This window comes from Nannospalax galili, unplaced genomic scaffold (genome assembly GCF_000622305.1).
Source record: "Nannospalax galili isolate Female #2095 unplaced genomic scaffold, S.galili_v1.0 scaffold1251, whole genome shotgun sequence".
Taxonomy (NCBI): domain Eukaryota; kingdom Metazoa; phylum Chordata; class Mammalia; order Rodentia; family Spalacidae; genus Nannospalax; species Nannospalax galili.
This window is the reverse complement of record NW_008329321.1, coordinates 1,147,766-1,166,732: the sequence shown is the minus strand read 5'-3', so window position 1 is coordinate 1,166,732 and position 18,967 is coordinate 1,147,766. Positions and strand designations below refer to the sequence as shown.

Below are 18,967 nucleotides of genomic sequence, written 5' to 3'. Positions count from 1 at the left end.
AGCACTACCACCTAGTCTCTGTGAAAAGGTAGGAGCTTGACCTCGGTGTGAGCCTTACTTCAAATAAGCCTTGCTTGTTATAAGGGTATAAGAATACAATTTTCCTCTGTATGAAACTGATAAACACAGATGGCCTCCCCAGTCACAATGCGAAGTTAGATTATTTGATGAACAGCACTATCAAGGCCCCTTACTGAGGACCACTTACTGTTTGTCTTGATGGCTGTATCATTTGGCTAGATAGAAGGATAGAATCTGGGCTGGAGAGATGGCTCAGCAGTTAAGAACACTGACTGGTCTTGCAGAAGACCTAGGTTCGATTCCCAGCACCCACATGGGAGCCAACAACTGTCCGTAACTTTAGTTCTAGGGGATCCAACAGCCTCTTCTGTCCTCTGCGGGCATTGCATGACACTAGTGCACTTACATGCAGGCACCACACTCATACACCTAAAATAATAAATAAAATATTTTAAAAAATAAAAAAAGATGGAATCCATTTAATCTTTGTAATCTCTATGTGATTGCCTATGGTTTACATTTCATTCTGAGTTTAATGCTTATTCAGTGATAGAAATATTTACTTTTTCTACCATGTAGGTACAGATGATTAGGAGACCAGGAGATTTTATTTTTAATGACATTTTCCCAATAGAATAGAATAATGGACTCAGGAACATAAGAGAATATTCTGTCATTTGTTCTTAATCATGATCATACATTAAGTTCATTTTCAGGAAAAATATACAAACTTACATCATCATATTTAGAGACAGAGACAGCATTCATGTCTGATGAGGTGGTAGATCCCATAGTCCAAGGTGATTTTGTTACAAATGATCACTAGATGTATTCTAAATGCATGTTTTAACACAATTCTTTAGTTTATGCCATACGTCAAATATGATCTTTGGCTTTAGCCACTTATTACCCGATCAACACACTTTATTCCACTTAAAAGTACATTTAGCAATATCAGCCAGATTGTCTCTGCTGAGGAAGTTTTGTAACAGCCCAGCCTCCTTACATCCCGGATAAGGTCCTGTCTAGACTGCCCACTTGTCTCTGAGCTCTAATCCAGCCACCTTACCTCCAAAATAAGGTCCTGTCTAGACTGCCCTCCTGTCTTCTGCTTTCATAAAAGCTACTATCTCCCACTGCATAAGGAGGGGAACATATTAGCATCTCTGCCCTTCTCTGCTTATTTTGTTGTTTCCTTCTTTCCTAAAAGAAACAGCCATTTTTTTTCCAAGGCTGAGTCCTCTGCCCATACATTCAACTATGTTTTTCTTTCCTTATTACATCATTCTTTTTCTTTTTAGCATTCCCAGTCTCACTTTCCAGTCTCTACTTTCTCTGCTGAGAGCTCAGGGCTCTCTTTTCTTTTTTAAAAATGCCTATTTTCCCATTTAAATTTCTGGATTAGGCTGCTCTTCTTTCTCTTTTACCACAAAAAGAAAATCATGTAAATAGCAGGCTTTTTACAGACCTGCCATACTCTTGCCTGTCCCTCAACCCTCCCCCACCCCCAATTCCTGCTCACACACTGAGAAACTCATATATAACTGCCTTCTCTTTTGGCATCCTTTCTCAAACCCAGATCTGGACTTCCAATATGAAATAAAACATGTCATTATTCATTCTTTATTTTTTCATTTTTTGTAAAATTTTTAATGTATACAAGTGTTTTGCCTGCATGTATGTGAGTGCACCTGTGCATGCAATGCTCCTGGAGACTAGAAGAAGGCATTGGATCTTCTGGAACTGGAGTTACAGATGGTTGTTAGCCACCACGTGAGTGCTGGAAACTGTACCTGGGTCCTCTGCAAGAGCAGCCAGTGCTCTTTACTGATGACCCATCTCTCCAGCCCTTCACTATCCATTCTTCAAAAAGCACCCCAAACTCATTATTTCCAAACCCAACTCCCTTTCTAAAGCATGCAAGTGCCTTTAGTTTCCACCTTAAAGTATCAACTTCCAGTTACCTGTGTACAAGATATTGTCTAGTCATCCCTTTCTCTCACTTTCAAATCATATCAAACTCAATCTCTACTGAGTCCAAACATGAAGGCCTCTTAATAAAATTGCCTCACTCTATTACTCCCACTGCCAGTGACTTCATAATATTCCTCACTGCCTATAGCCTCTTTTAACTTGATTTCTTTACTTTTATCAACAATGTTTCTTCTAAAGCAAAATAGGATCACATCAAACCTATCCAAAGCTATGTTTAAAAAGATTTATTATCTTTTTCTTACCTACAGAATAGTCAGAACACTTTCATTGCACAATTCGATGGAAGTCATTTTTGCCAAAACAATTGAACATAATTTACTCAAAAGTGTGGCTCTAATAAGTTGACAGGGTTTTTCAGGAAGAGGAAAGAAAAGTGTGCTGATGAGACCTCTGACTTTTATTCGGCTGCATCCAGAGTGTCAGAATCATACAGAATGAATGACCAAATTAGAGGCAACCTGGCTGAGCATTAAAGTGTATCAAGGAATTATTAAATATATTAGATATAGATATGAAGTATAATGATTTTTAAAGTTCTTTTCCATTAGCTATGCATACCAAAACATGAAAAATAAATTTACTTAAAAATATTCCGGAGATAGGAGTGGAACAGAGAGATGAAACAAAAGTGTAAGTGTTCATAATTAATAAAGCTGCATGACCAATCTGAGGGTTTTACAGAACTGAATCTTACTTTGATATGTGTTTGAAAATGTCCATACTACAAATGTTTAAAAAAAATCATTTGTGATACTCAAGATCATTAAAACCTCACCTTAAGACATGCTGCAGACATATTTTTAGGCATTTGCCACTGTGACCTCTCTCTCCTACAACACAAGCCAAGAATCTGGACCCTAGGTTTGAGTTCATGAAGTCAATTGATCACACTGCAGTCTTTATTTTGATGCAGGACTCCAACTTCAACAAACCAAACCACCTACTGATTCGCTCTATTCAGATGTGTTGCCCTAGCATGCTTCAAAAATAGGAGTACACAGTTTTAGAGAACACAAAAGACGACCAAAGTTCTTCCAGTTTAAATGGTAGATCCCCAAAAGTCATTTCTGATTCTCTGATCTTTATTCTGTAATGCTGAGTCATAATGCTATAACTCTGACTAGTGGAAAATGACACATGTATAGAGCACCTTCTCACTGAGTGCAGATTTTAGGAACCTGTAGAACCTGTCCATCAATATGGCCAAAATTTCATAACTATTATAATGAAAAATTTTTGTGAAACTTTGATGATGGTGAATAGTTCATTGAAATAGTATTTTGGAATTATCCCAAAATATTTCACACATTCCCTTAGGCATTATTCCCAAATAAAAACATTCATATATAAAGAGAGTTTTGAAAGTCTGAAGTAATTTCAGGGAAAAAGTCATCAATTAGGCAAGTTTTTGAGTGATATTAGCCTTTCCCAAATTATTACTCAGTGGCCAATATTTTTCACATTTGAACCACCATTATAATAATATTAACTTTGATGAATGGTTTGTATGCTAATGTGGACATAAATTAGAACTGCAGAAAAAATGTGTTTGGTCATCTGCCATTTATTAATATCCACTTAATGTAAAGGGATAGACCCCCATTTTTCCTATATATTTAAATGATCTACTGTTCCAGTATAATCATTCCCTCTAGAAGCAATTAGAGAATAAATTAGGTTCAGACTTACCAGGAAATCTGCTATGGAGGTTGGCATCACAGTTGTAACTATTGAACTGAGCATACCCCAAAAGCACTCTAATTGCGAGAAGGAGCAGCAACCATATTCCTTCCATTGCAAAACCTAGAAAAGAGTAATTATTATGTGGGTATCACCAGCCTCTGCTCTTACTTGTTGAAAAGACTGAGCAAATCTCACATCACTTGAAGAAGCAATTTATAGTCATGCAGCCAAAGCCTGAGGATTATAAAAAATAACCGTCAAAGACAGAATTTTATGCATGGTGTACAATATACTTGCCTGTAAATATAAGGATCTATATTTAGCATCTGGTAAGAAATTTCATTTGCCTAGAGATATGACATAGAGTTTTTTCTATGATCTATGACCTCTCCAGCCATGTGTATTTGACTGCGTTTACAGCAGCACCCATGAGTTCACTCCCATTGAAAGGGCGTTAAGTCCAATTAGGTAGCTGTTGATTATCCCCCAGATAACAGTGCCACTGCTGCACCAATAGAGGTAGTTTGCTCTGCTAGTTGTTATGGTTATTAAGCTTTGGGGCTGGGTTGGGCCATTGATTGATTTTCTCCTTAGCAGTTTGCATATTATCATCTAGCATTATGTGAGCTAAACTTCAGGGAGAAAGCTTCCAGTTCAGTTCCTGCTCCATTGCTCCAAGTCCTGTATTCAGAGAATGTCCTGTCTTCAGCAGTAGGGTCTTATCCTCCAGCTCTGGGAGATAACTAAGAGCTATGGCAATAACCTGTGTTAATTTGGGAGTCTCTTGGACCACTCTCACCAACCACTTTCAAAGAGCTGTCTGGCACTGTGTTCCTTGCCATACAGCCCCCAGGTATACATATGCACTAATGTTCTGACACTGTATGTGCATTTCTGGGGGGGGGGGGGTTGGGGGAGAAGCATTTACCACTGGTTTTCCTACCCCCCCCAATAATCATTCAACTCTACTTGTCTCTCCCTCCCATTTGACCTCCTTCTTCCCTCTCTAATCCAAGAGAATTTGGTTACAGTATCTCAATATTATTTTCATTGAGTTCAGTTTGGCAATAGTAAGAAAGTCATGTTTTTGTACTAGAAAAACTAATGTTTAAATCATATAAAGCTTGAAAAAGGAAAAATATTGCTGTACATAGGATGAACTTACTCAAGTATGTGGCCAATTCAAACAGCACAGCTAAACACACTAACAAATTCAGAGACAACAGTACCTTCAAATATCAAAGCACATAAAGTCAGAAGTATTCAAGCATTCAGTGCTCAATTCTGAGAGGATTTTCAATACTCTTAATGACCAAATAATATCAGAAAATTCTTTCTTTCAACAAAGCAATTCTAGGCTATTGCAGTATCTCAAAAATCAATGGTTTGTGTGATGCTTCCTCAGGAAACACAGACACAAAGCAAAAGAATAGGAAAGTAGGATGTGTGTGAACAATATTGCAGTTGCTCCAATGAATGATTGCTCCTTGATGTGTTATGAAGACTAATGTTTCTGCGTGAAAACCCTGAATTCCTAGGGTAAGAAGTTGTTTTATAAGATGTCAATGTCGGTTGGACAAATAAATGGGAATTGACTGTATGTTCAATAATATTTTCCTGGATGTGCTTTTATTGGCTTGATGAAGTTAAAATGTCTTCCAGACATGTTCAATTTTTTCTCTTAGTATACACTGGAAAAAAGAATCTTTTAGGTTAGTGGTTTTGGTCTATGCTGAAGCAAGAAGAAAAGGAAAGTATAAATGCTTACTCGGGTAGTATAGTGCATTTAAAAGCTTGGGGTTGGGGAGTAAAAATTATGTTTTAACTGTTCCTAAAGATCTGCCTTGCATGATAAATCAAGTTTTCAGTGAAAGGAAGGAAATGCATCTTTCTTTTGAATTATTATTTTAGAATGACAAGTTTATAATGAACAGAGTCACTTTGGTGAGGATGTGGGAAAGGAAACCAAGATTTTACTGTCAAAAATAGACTGAAAAAATTAATTCAACAGAGGCATCCTTCCTTTGGCATACCACATTTCAGTCCCAAGTCTTGTGACTTTAGGGAGAATAGCTATCTACCTGGTTAGTTCTGATCCCTTGGGACACTGTAAACAAAAGGCTCATATGAATGGCTGCCCCATACCCGGAGCTCTGCTGGCCACATCTACACCATTATTGTCTAGGTCCTCAAGACACTTGAAATAGAACAGAACAGCCTACTCTTTTGTCGTCTCTGGAAGACAGATAGTAAAATGAGCAGCATTGTTCTGAAGCCGTCCTCCACTGCCATTGCTGTCTCTTGGAGGGTCCTCTTATGCCTCAGAAGGTATCAGAAACTAAATACACACTGCTGTCTCCCACAACAATGATGTGTCTTATGGGTTCACATGCAGGAATTTAAATTGGTGCGCTGTTTTATTAGTCTGAAACACTCTCAAGCTTTCATATTTCTACACAAGCAAAAGCATTTATAGAGTGTTCACCCTGCACTTGAGTCTGCAGGTCTTTTTCTGTGCTTTCTTGTTTGTATTCCTTATAATGATTGATGAGGTAGGGATTATTATTTCATGTCAGAGGGAGAAAACCAAGTCTTACGGAGTTTAAGTAACACACAAAACAAGTAAAAGGAAATATGATTCACCTGAATTTTTCTGATAGTAAGTTTCCTGCTTGAGCAAACTGAGTATCACCTGTTACTCAACAATCCCATGGTTCTCTCAACTTCCATTTGTCATCATTGGCTGTTTTTTTGGTTTCTTTTTTCTTCCTTTTAATTTATACCCTCTGATCTTTTTATCTGACAATGAATAAAGAAATTTTATGTAATTTTTTTGCAAGTTTAAAAATAGATGCATTAAGGCTGGAGAGATGGCTCAGCAGTTAAGAGCACTGGCTGCTCTTGCAGAAGACCTAGGTTCAAATCCCAGCACCACATGGCAACTAACAACCATTCATAGCTCCAGTTCCAAGGAATCCAGTGCCTTCTTCTGACCTCTGTGGGCATTACATGACATAGGTGCACTTACATATATGAGGCTATAAGCCCATATACATAAAATAAAAATAATGAATAAAATAATTTTAAAAGATGCATTAAATAATATGGTCCTTCTGAGGCAGCTTCTCCTTTCTCATTGTAAACTAAGTAAAAAATACCAGATACATCTGTGTTACCAAGATGAATAACTCATTCTAATTGAAGCAGCCTATTGGGAGCAGAAGTAAAATCTGAGCCTGTCCAAAGCAAGACAGATCAATACTTTCATATTCTTGAACAAATGCTACAGCACCATCATGGAGATGAAAACGCTTGGCATTTTTTAATGAAGAAGTGGTAGAGGTGGAAGACATCATACTATAAGAGAAAATACATTTATTTTTATATCAGCAAGTATGTATTCAAATTTTTCTCATCCATTTGTTAGATTTATCATTTCTAAACCAAGATGTTGATCTTAAGACTTTATAGTCTGTACAAATGCTACAGCACCATCATGGAGATGAAAACGCTTGGCATTTTTTAATGAAGAAGTGGTAGAGGTGGAAGACATCATACTATAAGAGAAAATACATTTATTTTTATATCAGCAAGTATGTATTCAAATTTTTCTCATCCATTTGTTAGATTTATCATTTCTAAACCAAGATGTTGATCTTAAGACTTTATAGTCTGTAACTTCTGAGTACACAGAAAGCACTGAGATTAAAATTTCAGGGCTACCACACATTGCTATGATAATTGTGTCCTGCACAAGGCTCTTCAAGGGACAAGAGAGTGATAGACAGACCTGAGCTAAATCATGTGCCCTGGGTTAGTGACAACCCTGATTAGCTGAATCACACTGCTTAATTTATAGTGATTTGCACTGATCTGTGTTTCAATATTAAGGTATAATTAGCATATCTCTTGTATAAGTAGAACCTATTCTTGAATCCATACATTAGTAGTGTGTGGAGCATTTTTTCAATGTGGAGAGAGTCCAATTTATTTTAAACATATTTTATTGATTTTTTGCGTATTTCATACACAACATCATAGTCCTCTTTATATACTCTTCCCCATCAGCACCCTCATATAGTTGCCCCCACCCCACTGGATTTCATGTATTTTGTCATTTATGTTAAGGCTTATCAAGTCAAGTTTAGTGTCCCCCAGTGTTCCTCACTGCAGTTTCATTCATCAGCCTATCTAGAGTCTCTCCCTTAAAGAAGACCAGCTCTTCCTTGCCCAGAAGTAATCAGCTGCCCATTTTTAAGACTTCCAGAAATCCTTTATATTCCACTCTCAAGTTTAAACAAGGAGCTACTAGTTTGCAAACTTCCCATCCTCAACTCTATCGCCACCATTTTCAAGTGCACAGAAAATATGAGTATCAGCTTACTCTAACAAGCAGGGAGAGTCACAGCTCCTCTATGTTTCTTTCGGGAATTAAACTAATTTATATTCCTGGAAGGACAACAGTCTGGGTGCTCAAGCACCCTAGCGCTTGGCCAGGTCCTATTGTACACACAGGTATTTCTATCCTAATCTGGATAATAATCTTAGGGATAGAGTGGGCTTTGTGGGCTACTCTGAGGTGACCTGAACTGCCTGTTATCATGTTGGGGCTCTACAAAATTCTTGCCGCAGAATCTCTGCAGAAACATCTCTCATGTTTTTCACCACATCTAAATGCAACAACAACACTACTTGGGCAAGAACAGTGGTACAAGATGACCTAACACAGCTAATAATACAAATATCAATAACATTCCTAGATATTCTTGAAAATATACATGCACAAGAGATTCATGATCTAATTTCCTAATACCTTCATAAACCTAAATTGTGCGTAGGGGAGGGAGGACAAAGAATTTATATAAAATGTTGAATTTTTGAAGAAGTCAAAAACCAGGCATGGTAGCATACATTTGTAACCCAAACACTTGCGAGGCTAAGGCAAGAAGATTACCATGAATTCAAAAGTGACCTTGGCTACATGATAAGACTCTGTCTCAAAACAGAGAGAGAGAGAGAGAGAGAGAGAGAGAGAGAGAGAGAGAAATCATAAAAGGGAGATCCTGGCATTTCTTAAACTGGTACTAATAGGCATGGTGACATATTTAATAACACAAAGAAAGCTTTATGCCAAATGACTTGTTGCCCTATATGTTGATATTTACCATAGTAAAATTTCATTTAAAATGGAAAGTTCTTCAAAAAATATGAATTTCTAATTTGTTTGCTTAGGATTGAATTTGAAGTTAGAAAAATACAATCTTACTTCTCATTTGATTGTACATATATTTATATAATTCTTTCATAAATATTGTTCTCTAGATTTCATTATAAAATAATGTTTTGGACCTTTGGTGTTGTTGATATTTCTTATGTGCCAAGCACAGGACTGTGTTTAATATTCAACTACTAAAAGGATTTAATTTTTTCTTTTTGGCCTTTTTGAGATAGGGTCTATAGTGGGGCTGGCCTGGAACACACTATGTAGATCAGGCTGGCCTTGAACACACAGAGATCCATCTGCCTCTGCCTCCCAAGTGCTGGCATTAAAGGCTTGTACCACCATGCCTTGGTATAGGATTTAATTTTTACTTATGTCACAAGTGTGAAAGTTGAAGGCTAAGGACTTTAATTGGCTTGCCCAGGGTCACAAACCTGGGACCTGGCAGGTCAGAATTCAAAATTAAGCTTGGTCTCTACAATTATTACACTACAATTTGATTTCATTGGATTTGTTAAATAAATGAAATAAACGTTCTGCTACTTTACAGAAAATAAATTATATTAATAATATATGCCTTAACTATGTTCTAAACTAAATGATTCAGTTAATTGAGGCAAAATATTTCTTAATATCTACACAATTTTCATGACTCTATTTCATGTAGGCAATGAAGGCATGAAGAATTTTATTCTTTTTGCAAATTGATTCAGTGGGAATACAAGTAAGTTTTAAGGGGTGACTTTGTACCAGAATGTCTTAAGCACATTGTCCATAGGGGTAATTCATATTCTTTGTTCTGGGGGCAAGAAAATAAAGAATTTGAAATGCCAAGTAACCAGCTCAAGGCTAAATACCCAGCCCATTGGAGAATCAGGATTTTTTGACCAAAGGCTCTTGAAAGCCCCTATTATATGACACCTTCCAGAAAATGATGCACATAACAGGAAATCAAATGGAAATGTAGCAGTCACAGAGCAAACCTGATCAATGCAGGCTTTTTCTTGCATTCACCTATCAAATTATTGTTGAATGCTTCCATGTCCCTGGTGCTAAGTGAGGAGAAGGGAGTTGAAGTACAGGAATTGAAAAAAAAAATTACCAGCAAAGAACTCATGCATGTGTAAAACAAGTAGGAAAGAACCAAAAATCTATGGGTAAAATGCAAAGTACATATGTGATAAATGGAAGAGTAAAAATAGAGGAAGAAGAGTGAGTAATGAAGAAGTGAGGAATGAGTACTACACTTTGATGTGATGCAAAGATATATAATCAACCATATAAACAACCATTAGTTAGAATTAACAGTTCTTTCTCTTTAGTTTATATTCTTTTTTTCTGTGTAGTTACTTCCCAAACACAAAAGGTTCTTTTAGGGCATAAATTATTCTCTAAGAATAACTTAGACACTTTGAAAAGCTACATTAACCTTTTCAAAGTATAAAGGTTGCTACTAAGTAGTCCCTGAGAAAAGTAATCAGTTAAGTAAAGCCCTTGTGACCTGAAAAATAAAGTGAACATGTTCAAAACTGCCTTTATCTACTCTAAGAAATAACTTTGCGAAAACAAATGGGCTCAACAATTTATCAAAGTTTCTTGGTCTCTTAATCCTATGGCCTTCATATGGACCAGAATGTATGGTATATAAGTTGGGAAGGAAATAGAAAATACAAGTTAAATACAATTTCTTCAAATGTATAATCATCAATCACTACATTAAAGCTGATCATTTGAAAGGGGTTCACAAAAAGAGAGATAAAAAAAATGTGCAGATGGATTCTTTAGCAACACTGACACCCCAGGCCTGTGCTCTGCCTGCCGTGCCTCCACTGCCCCACTGCACTGCAGAGGCGTACCATTCTTGTCCCGGGCAGAGCCCTCCTCTTCAGGCCTCTGCACCATCTGCCCATCCTCGCCTGCTTCTCGGGGAACATCAGAAACAGCCCAGGCAGCTAGAGCCCTCCTCTTCAGGCCTCTGCACTCTCTGCCCATCCTCGCCTGCTTCTCGGGGAACATCAGAAACAGCCCAGGCAGCTTTAAAATGACTGAAAAATGTTGTTCCCAAAAAAAAAAAAAAAAAAAAGAGAAGTGTGTTGATTTCAACCGAGGTCAAAGTTTGAGGTAAGGAAAGGAAGGCTTACTCCTGTCTCAGAAGCAATCGTGAGGATCTAAGAGGCATTGATGGCGCCCAGGGAGACCACTGTCTCAGTGAGTTATGAATCCTGCACTGCAGTCTTTCCACTAGAGAAAGAGATACATTGGCTCATCCTCGAAAATCACTGTTTTTAAAGTGCCTGAGACCACAATTTTTTAATAAAGAAAGATGATTTTGACAGAATGTTTAGACTGACGTTCTATATTGTTTATTTCTGTGTTACACTTGGACTCTAGAGGCAAGACATGTCTGAAAAAGAAAATGAAAATATAAAGCTTTTAACTGAAATAACCATGATTATGTACATATATATTCTTTAATGTAAAATGTCCCTGTCTAGCTAAACAAAGAATAAAACAAGCCACGTAGTTCCAGCATAATGCTTCAAATAAAGAAGGAAATGTGCTTTACCATCGCGAGCACATTGAGAAATGTTATGGCTCTGAAGGTGCTGATGTATACCATAAGGAAATATGAATGCTAAAGGCTGCTCCTAAGAGAAAAACCTACTCCAGTTTTCTCTGACACACAGTGAACATTCATTTATTTCCCTTTGCCCACCTCCTTCATTTGTCTTTCTGCTGAGGGTTTCCTCAAGTAATCTAATGATTAAGTGATCCACAGTGTTTAGCTTAGAACATTTATTCTAGTACCTCAGTTTGAGGGAAGTAAGGAAACTGACAGACTGAACTAAATCATTTTAAAATCTTTTTTTAAATAATTGACCAAGTTCTTTTGCAAGATATTTGTAAGTTTTATTATTCTGAAGAAGCTTTGAAGTTATGCTAGCATACTGACTTCCTCTATTTTTTCATGAGTATAATCATAACAAATTAAGAATGAAATGATAATTTAATTGATTAGCATAAAGAATTACTTCCCTCTAATTAATTAGACAATTGACTATCAGTGTGATTATTATGGAAGGAAAATATTTCTTTCTTAATAGAAATTATTTACAAAATATTTATGAGAAGATACAACACAAGAACTAGCCAATGAAAAGGATACCCTGCAGAGATATTCTAGCTGACTGTAACCCATTTCTCTTTAATCACAAACACATTCAAGGCAACAGTAATGAATAATGGAAACACAACTCCATGCCTGGCTAATCCTTGCATAACAGTAAAAGAGCTTCTTCACTGTTTGAAATTCCTGCTTCAATTCATTCATTGTTTATTCCACACAGTGTATTAAACAATTTATAGGTTTCAGACTCAGGGGTCTGGGGATCCAGTGATGAGCATGGTTCTTACCTCCACAAAGTGCATAGACTAAGGAAGGGATCGTCATTACACTAACAATCACACACACGAGAATATACTTATCAATGCATTTGGTAGTGCTGGGGAAGAAAAATAAAGGCTGCCTCAAGAAGGTCTAACAGTCTAACCTGGCGAGCTGGGAGTTCTGAGAAGTCCACTTTGGTAAGAGCTGACAGACTGATGAAGTTAGTCAGATGGAGGCTTAAAATGCTTGTTATTTTAAATGGTCACTTATAAATTACTGTAGAATTCTAAAAAAGTTAAAATTTAAACTTAAAATCTAGAAGGATAGATTGGGACATTTATATATTTAATTGAATATTAATCCTTAAAAACCGTACAATGAATTTTCCAATATTCCAGTGTATGACATGAAAAATACTTTGCAATAAAAGGAATCTAGCTATTTTGCTTCAGAAATAATATAATACATAAAATTCACATGTCTAACCATGAATGTTGTGCTGGTGAGATAACTCAGTGAGTAAAAGACACTTGCAGCTAAACCTGATGATTTGAATTTCATGCCCAGGACCCATGTGGTAGAAGGAGAAAACCGACTACTCCAAGTTGTACTCTGACCTCCAGATGCCAAACTAAGGCACACACACACACACACACACACACACACACACATACAAATAAATAAATAATAAAAAAATCAAATATAAGATTTTATACAAGATGTGATTGTACATGAGAGTTGCATAGAAATGAAACCCAATGATCTCGTGTCCACATTTATGTAGTAATGAACCCAGTAATTGAATATCAGGAAGAAGATGCATGCTGTTTACAGTAACTGTACTTCCCATTCATCTTTCTCCTAAAAAACTGAGTTGGATTTGTTGATATTAAATACTCATGTGATGTGACTAGCATAAGTATATACAATGTATGTTTCTGTTCTTAGGAAGCTTTGGATCAAAAGGGAAACATTTTAACTTCAACTTAATTGCATTAATAACAGTAAAGCCTCTAGAAGTTAATTTAGGAGACTATGTGACCTAGGAATACTGAAAATTTTTTTTATTTTAAAAAAATCTTTAATCATCATAAATTGTGGTGTAGACCTCTAACAACTTCCTCTGAAAGGCCAAGAGATTTTTATTTGTATGTTGTCTATTTATTTTATACAGTGTGACATGTATGCTACATGCTCTAAAACAATTTTGAATAAAAATAACAACAGGCCTTGATTCTGCATCTCATTTTGTCACTGGTTATCAGCATAGTCTGGCAAAAATCACACAGTGGCACTTAGGTCCATTACCTCATTATAAAGTATGGGGCTGCAGGATGACAGAGATGATGTCAAGCTATAAAGAGTCTGTATAACAAGGATGCTTTAGCAGCTACGGGAGAAAAAACTACCTACCCTCGTTACCTAAAGTTAGACTTTAGCACATCAGGAGGCTTTGATAATGCTTCCACTTTCTTACAGTGACAGCTGAAGTGGTACGTGGGACATCCAGAAGAACCTCATACCTACTTCTCATTGTGAGAAAGAAATCATGGGGCTGAAGAGATAGGTCAGTGCCTAACAGCATTGGCTGCTCTTGCAGAATACCCAGGTTCAATTCCCAGCACCCACATGGTAACTAACAACCATCTGTAACTCCAGTTCCAGGGAATTCGATACCCTCTTCTGACTTCTGTGGGAACTGTACAACACATGTGCACTTATATATATGAAGGCAATACACACGTACACATAAAATAAAAATAATAGATAAATTTTTTTAAGAAAAAAAATAAGCAAGAAGTCTCACAGCCTCCTCTCCTTGGTTCTAAAAAAGGCATTCAACATTCCATTTTGGAGTGCTTTGATTTTTGAGAGAGAGAGAGAGAGAAATTCACATGGAAAAAAATAAACTGCATCTGGTTTCAAAAGTTTATTTCATTTTTCCCAGCTTTGGTGATTTCGCTTGTTTGCCTCAAATGGCCTTAGGAAGCAATAATCACAAAATAAAATAAGCTCCTGATAATCTATACTAATACTTTATTCTGTCTAAAATACACATTCATCCTAACTCTCATTATTGTTTGTGGGTTTTTATAATATTTGCTGAGTTGTTCCAGGGAAGATAATATTAAGTTTTGTGGCCTCATTCTAAGAATACATTGAAACAAACAAAGCCACCTTTGTCTTTTAGGTGTAGGAATTTATGCCAAGTGACTAAATGCATGATTGTCATAAATAATGTAAAAGATGAGAAGTAAAAAACAGCTCCTGAAGTATTTCTAATATTGTAAACACAGCAGTTTTCAAACAGCACAATCACATCCACATGATGAAATTCTGAGCATACAGCATACAGAAGCATCATGTAAGAACCAATCTTGAAGTCAAGAGAAACAGATTCAAATCTCTATATTTCAACTTATTTTAAATTTTTATCGCATTTATTCATTTACTTTATTATTATTATTTGGTATGTATGTGTGTCAGAGGTGGGTTGGGCACATGTTACGTCATGTGTGTGGAAGTCAGAGGACAGCTTGCAGGAGTCGGTTCTCTCCTTCCAACATGTGTGTCTTGGGTATCAAACTCACGTCATCAGGCTTGGCAGAAAACAACTTCACTCACTGAGTCATCTGTCCTGCCCCATTTAAACTTCTTAATAGACACCATTTTGTTTTTACTTTATTAATTTTTAAAAGTCATTCCAGGAACACTAGAGGTGACAATTATATCAAATCTTTTCTCTGAAAATCAGTAATTAAAAGGAATTAATTGTTACTCCTGACTTTTAAGTAACAACTGAATTTCTTTTCTAAAAAGTGTTATCAAATAAGTGTATATATATGAATTATGAAAAATAGCAAAGATTAATTATTTCAATGTTTTATATTTGAGATGTATAATATTAAAGTTCAAAACAGGTTATCTCTAGGTAATGCATTTCTGTGGCATCATGAACAGCTCTTCCTTCAGTTCCTATAATCTATAAAATAAAGACCTCCATGATCTAAGTGATTAAATAGTTAATATAGCTAAGTTACATAACTTTGCTAAGTGGCATTTCATCCTTTAGCTAGCTGGGTTGGGAAAAGAAGCAGAAATCAGACTAATTTACAGGGTCAAAATCAACAGTGACAAGTTTTAGATAGGAGTTCTAAAAGAGAGAAAAGTTATTGCCTCTTAAGAAGACAGCTTGCAAGCCGGGTGTGATGACATACGCCTGTCATCCCAGCACTTGGGAGGCAGAGGCAGGCAGATCTCTGTGAATTCAAGGCCTGCCTGCTCTAAATAGTGAGTTCCAGGCCAGCTGGGCCTGCAGAGAGATCCTGTCTCAAAAAAACCAAAAAAAAAAAAAAAAAAAAAAAAAGCTTGCTAGTTTTCGAGTCTTGATTGATGAGCATAATTCTAAGAAAAATTATAGTCCTGCAATAGCAAAGTTGGGAATATGAGGCATAATTCTAAGAATACCTTTCAGATCCTGTCCTATTAACAACAGTAGTGTCAGGGATCAACGGACCAGGTCAGCTCTAGACATGGCCATGGGCCAAAGTAGGCTGGGTAGGTGCTCTAAGCTGAGGATCCCAGAGCAAGTTAAAGTGATCATGACGGAGTGAACACTGAGATGCTTTATTGCAAGTAAGTCTGCAGATAGTGTTGCATTTTACCTAGTCTATCGGTACATGTTGCAAATTTGAACATAAATCCTCATAGACATGGAGAGTCCTCCTCTAGGAGACTTTACCTCACAATATTTTGGTGACTGTTCTATTACGAATGGTATGCAAACGAAAGTTCATCAAGACAAAAGTGTATCTACCCAAAGACATATAAAAGATGTCACATGGGAGGAGTTGGAGGGGAACTGAGAGGGATGGAAATGGTACAAGACTACACTCATGTATGATGTTCATAAAAAAATTAATTTAAAAATGATGTCATTGGTGGTAGGTAATTAACTGCCACGAACTGCTGAGAGTTTGCTTTAGCCCATTCATTGGACAGCTCCCTTCATCTCCAACATCTTTCAGGAGAAAGCCCAAACCTATAACTCTGTAGCATGGCTAAATAAATAAATGTCAGTTATTGCCTGACCAATTTCATCTCAGTTCCACTACACTTATTCAATCTACTCTAGACTTCTTACAGTTTCCAGAGATAAGTTATTCTGCGTATTCGTATTTATACCCCACCTCACTTCCTCAATATGGAGTTATGGAGATCTTCCCATCCCCCTTCAATGTCTTTTTACATACAGCTCTTCCTTCAAGGCATTTCTCCATCAATACAACCCTTCTAAAACTGACTATAACCTCTTCTGTATTCTTCGACTAGTCTATGTATCATTTAGTAATAGTCCTAAAGATGCAGTAGTGCTGCGTTTGAATCAGAATTTCTCTTAATCAGTATTACTGACATTTGGGTCCAAGTAATTTTTTGTTGTGGGATGTTTAACAGCACCATTGATTTTTACTCACTGTATGCCAGGTATACTTCTGTCCCCAAGTCATGACCCTCCAAAACTCTTGAGACATTGCTAAATGTCTCCTAGTGACAAATCACTCTTACTAACCTTTGTTCTCTCTACTAAGAAGTCTGCAAGCTTCTTAAGAAGAAAAGTGTACCTGCATCTTTGTATTTAGAATCTAGCAAAATGCATGATGGGCTATGATTCTCAAAACGTATTTGCTGATGGATGATTTATCTTGCTGCCAAAGGAAAGGTCGAAAATTAAATGAAACAATATTTAGTCCCTGTCAAGACAGTTAGTGCTTAGATACCCCTTCACTAATGAAATTAAAATTTTCAATTTCACCTAAATATTAATCAAATTAGAATCTAATCAGCTTACTCTTAACTAGAGGTAATTTGTATTGAGCTAATAGGCCTGTAATATGGGAAAGATATGGAATTTGAGTATTGGAATTGATTTGAAATTATATCCATAATGTAAAATTCATGAATTAAAAATTATTTGAATTTACTTCATAAATTGATCTAGATTTTTAAAAATATTCAACTAGTATATTTATTTTCTATAACTTTAGTTAATTCATTTTTGTTTGGTTGTTATGTGTATGAGTATTTTGCTTGTATATATGAAAGTACACAACGCATGTGAAATGTATGAGGAGGACAGAAGAAGGTATCAGATCCCCTAGAACTGGAGTTACAGATGGTTGTTTTTCCACCATGTGGGTGCTGGAAACCAAACAAGTTCCTCTACAAGAGCAACCAGTGCTCATAACTGCCGAGCCACCTTTCCAGACCCTTAATTTATTTTTTTTTAATTCTTCAGCTAATACGTTTGTGCTCCATAAATAATCTCAATATTTATCAGCTAAAAAATCCTCAAATGTAAATAGTTCAATGTTTTTTCAAGTTTTCTTACTCAACATTGATAGTAACAGCACTCATTTTGATAGAGTTGATAAAGCAGGAGATTTTAGAAACCAGAAATATATAATTATACCCCAATTTTGAACACATTTAAAATGAATTTCAATTTAGAGCTGCTGTGTCAGAATTTACACATATGAGCACAAATACACATGAGTTTTAAGTCTATGTATATTCTATGAATGATTTATAATCTGTAAAAGTTTTTCTAAGTTATAAAATTAGTATAGCTTATTATCTTTATATTATGATAAATATTATTTGAAATATAAAAGTTAAGCATAAATATTTCCAATTCTATAATATTTCTTATCTAAAGAAAAGTGGTTTAACATGAAATCACAATTCATACATTGTAGAGGTTTATACTCTGTGGTATAGTGATGGCATGCTTTACCGAGCAACGGGGTGCTCATATGACTCGATATTTCTCAGATAATATTTGGCACATTTGAGCAAATATCATACTTTACATCCTACTATGTGGTAATAAATGATTTTCATTCTTCCTCAATCTGTTGAATGACCTAATTTTACGTTTAATGATCATAATGTCAGAGGAAGCATCAAGTAAACCTCAATCTTTAGAGACTTTAAATGTTTCAAACACTTCTATTTTCTTTTGCTTTCAAACTATCTTTTTAAAAATATTTTATTATTTTAATCTTTGTGTACGAGTGCATTGCCGGCATGTATGTGAGTGCACCCGTGTTGTGCAATGCCGTGAAGGTCAGAAGAGGGCTTCGGATTCCCCTGGAACTGGAGTTAAGGATGGTTCATAGCCACCATGTGGGTGCTGGGAACTGAACCCGGGTCTTCTGCAAGAGCAGTCAGTGCTCTTAACCACTGAGCCATCTCTCAGCCCTTCAAACTATCTTTAACAAAAGTAAAATAAAGAACTTTTTTACTTAGAATCTAGAATTTTCACATACATGGTTCTATTAATAACAAAATTATCATAGTAACCTAACCAGCTTTGACATTCTTATAGCTTAGCAGCTTTTGAGATTTTTAGTTTGGTTCTGTTTTTTTCTTGCTATTTTTCAAGAAAAAAATATCTTAAATACCTATGAATATAATTTGGTATTTTCATATTTTTGAACTGTTACTATAACATATTTTGAGTTCTAGACAATTAATGCTTTAAATGAATTACTAAGCAAGACCTTCAGTTCAAATTTTGCCCACAACATAACTTTGTGTGACTCATGACCTAAGTAATTTCCACATTTTTAAAAAATTAAAAGTTACATGAAATTCAA

At 36.0% G+C, this 18,967-nt stretch overlaps 1 protein-coding gene across 1 annotated transcript in view; it reads right to left on the bottom strand.

Annotated features, from left to right (window-relative positions):
* The window catches only part of Zpld1 (zona pellucida like domain containing 1), a 56,026-nt gene that overhangs the window by 34,371 nt on the left and 2,688 nt on the right, over positions 1 to 18,967 (bottom strand). Inside the window, exon 3 of the mRNA XM_008835816.2 lies at positions 3,706 to 3,819. Coding sequence (XP_008834038.1) covers positions 3,706 to 3,811 — 106 coding nt within the window. The 5' untranslated portion in view covers positions 3,812 to 3,819. The remainder of the gene's footprint in view (positions 1 to 3,705; positions 3,820 to 18,967) is intronic.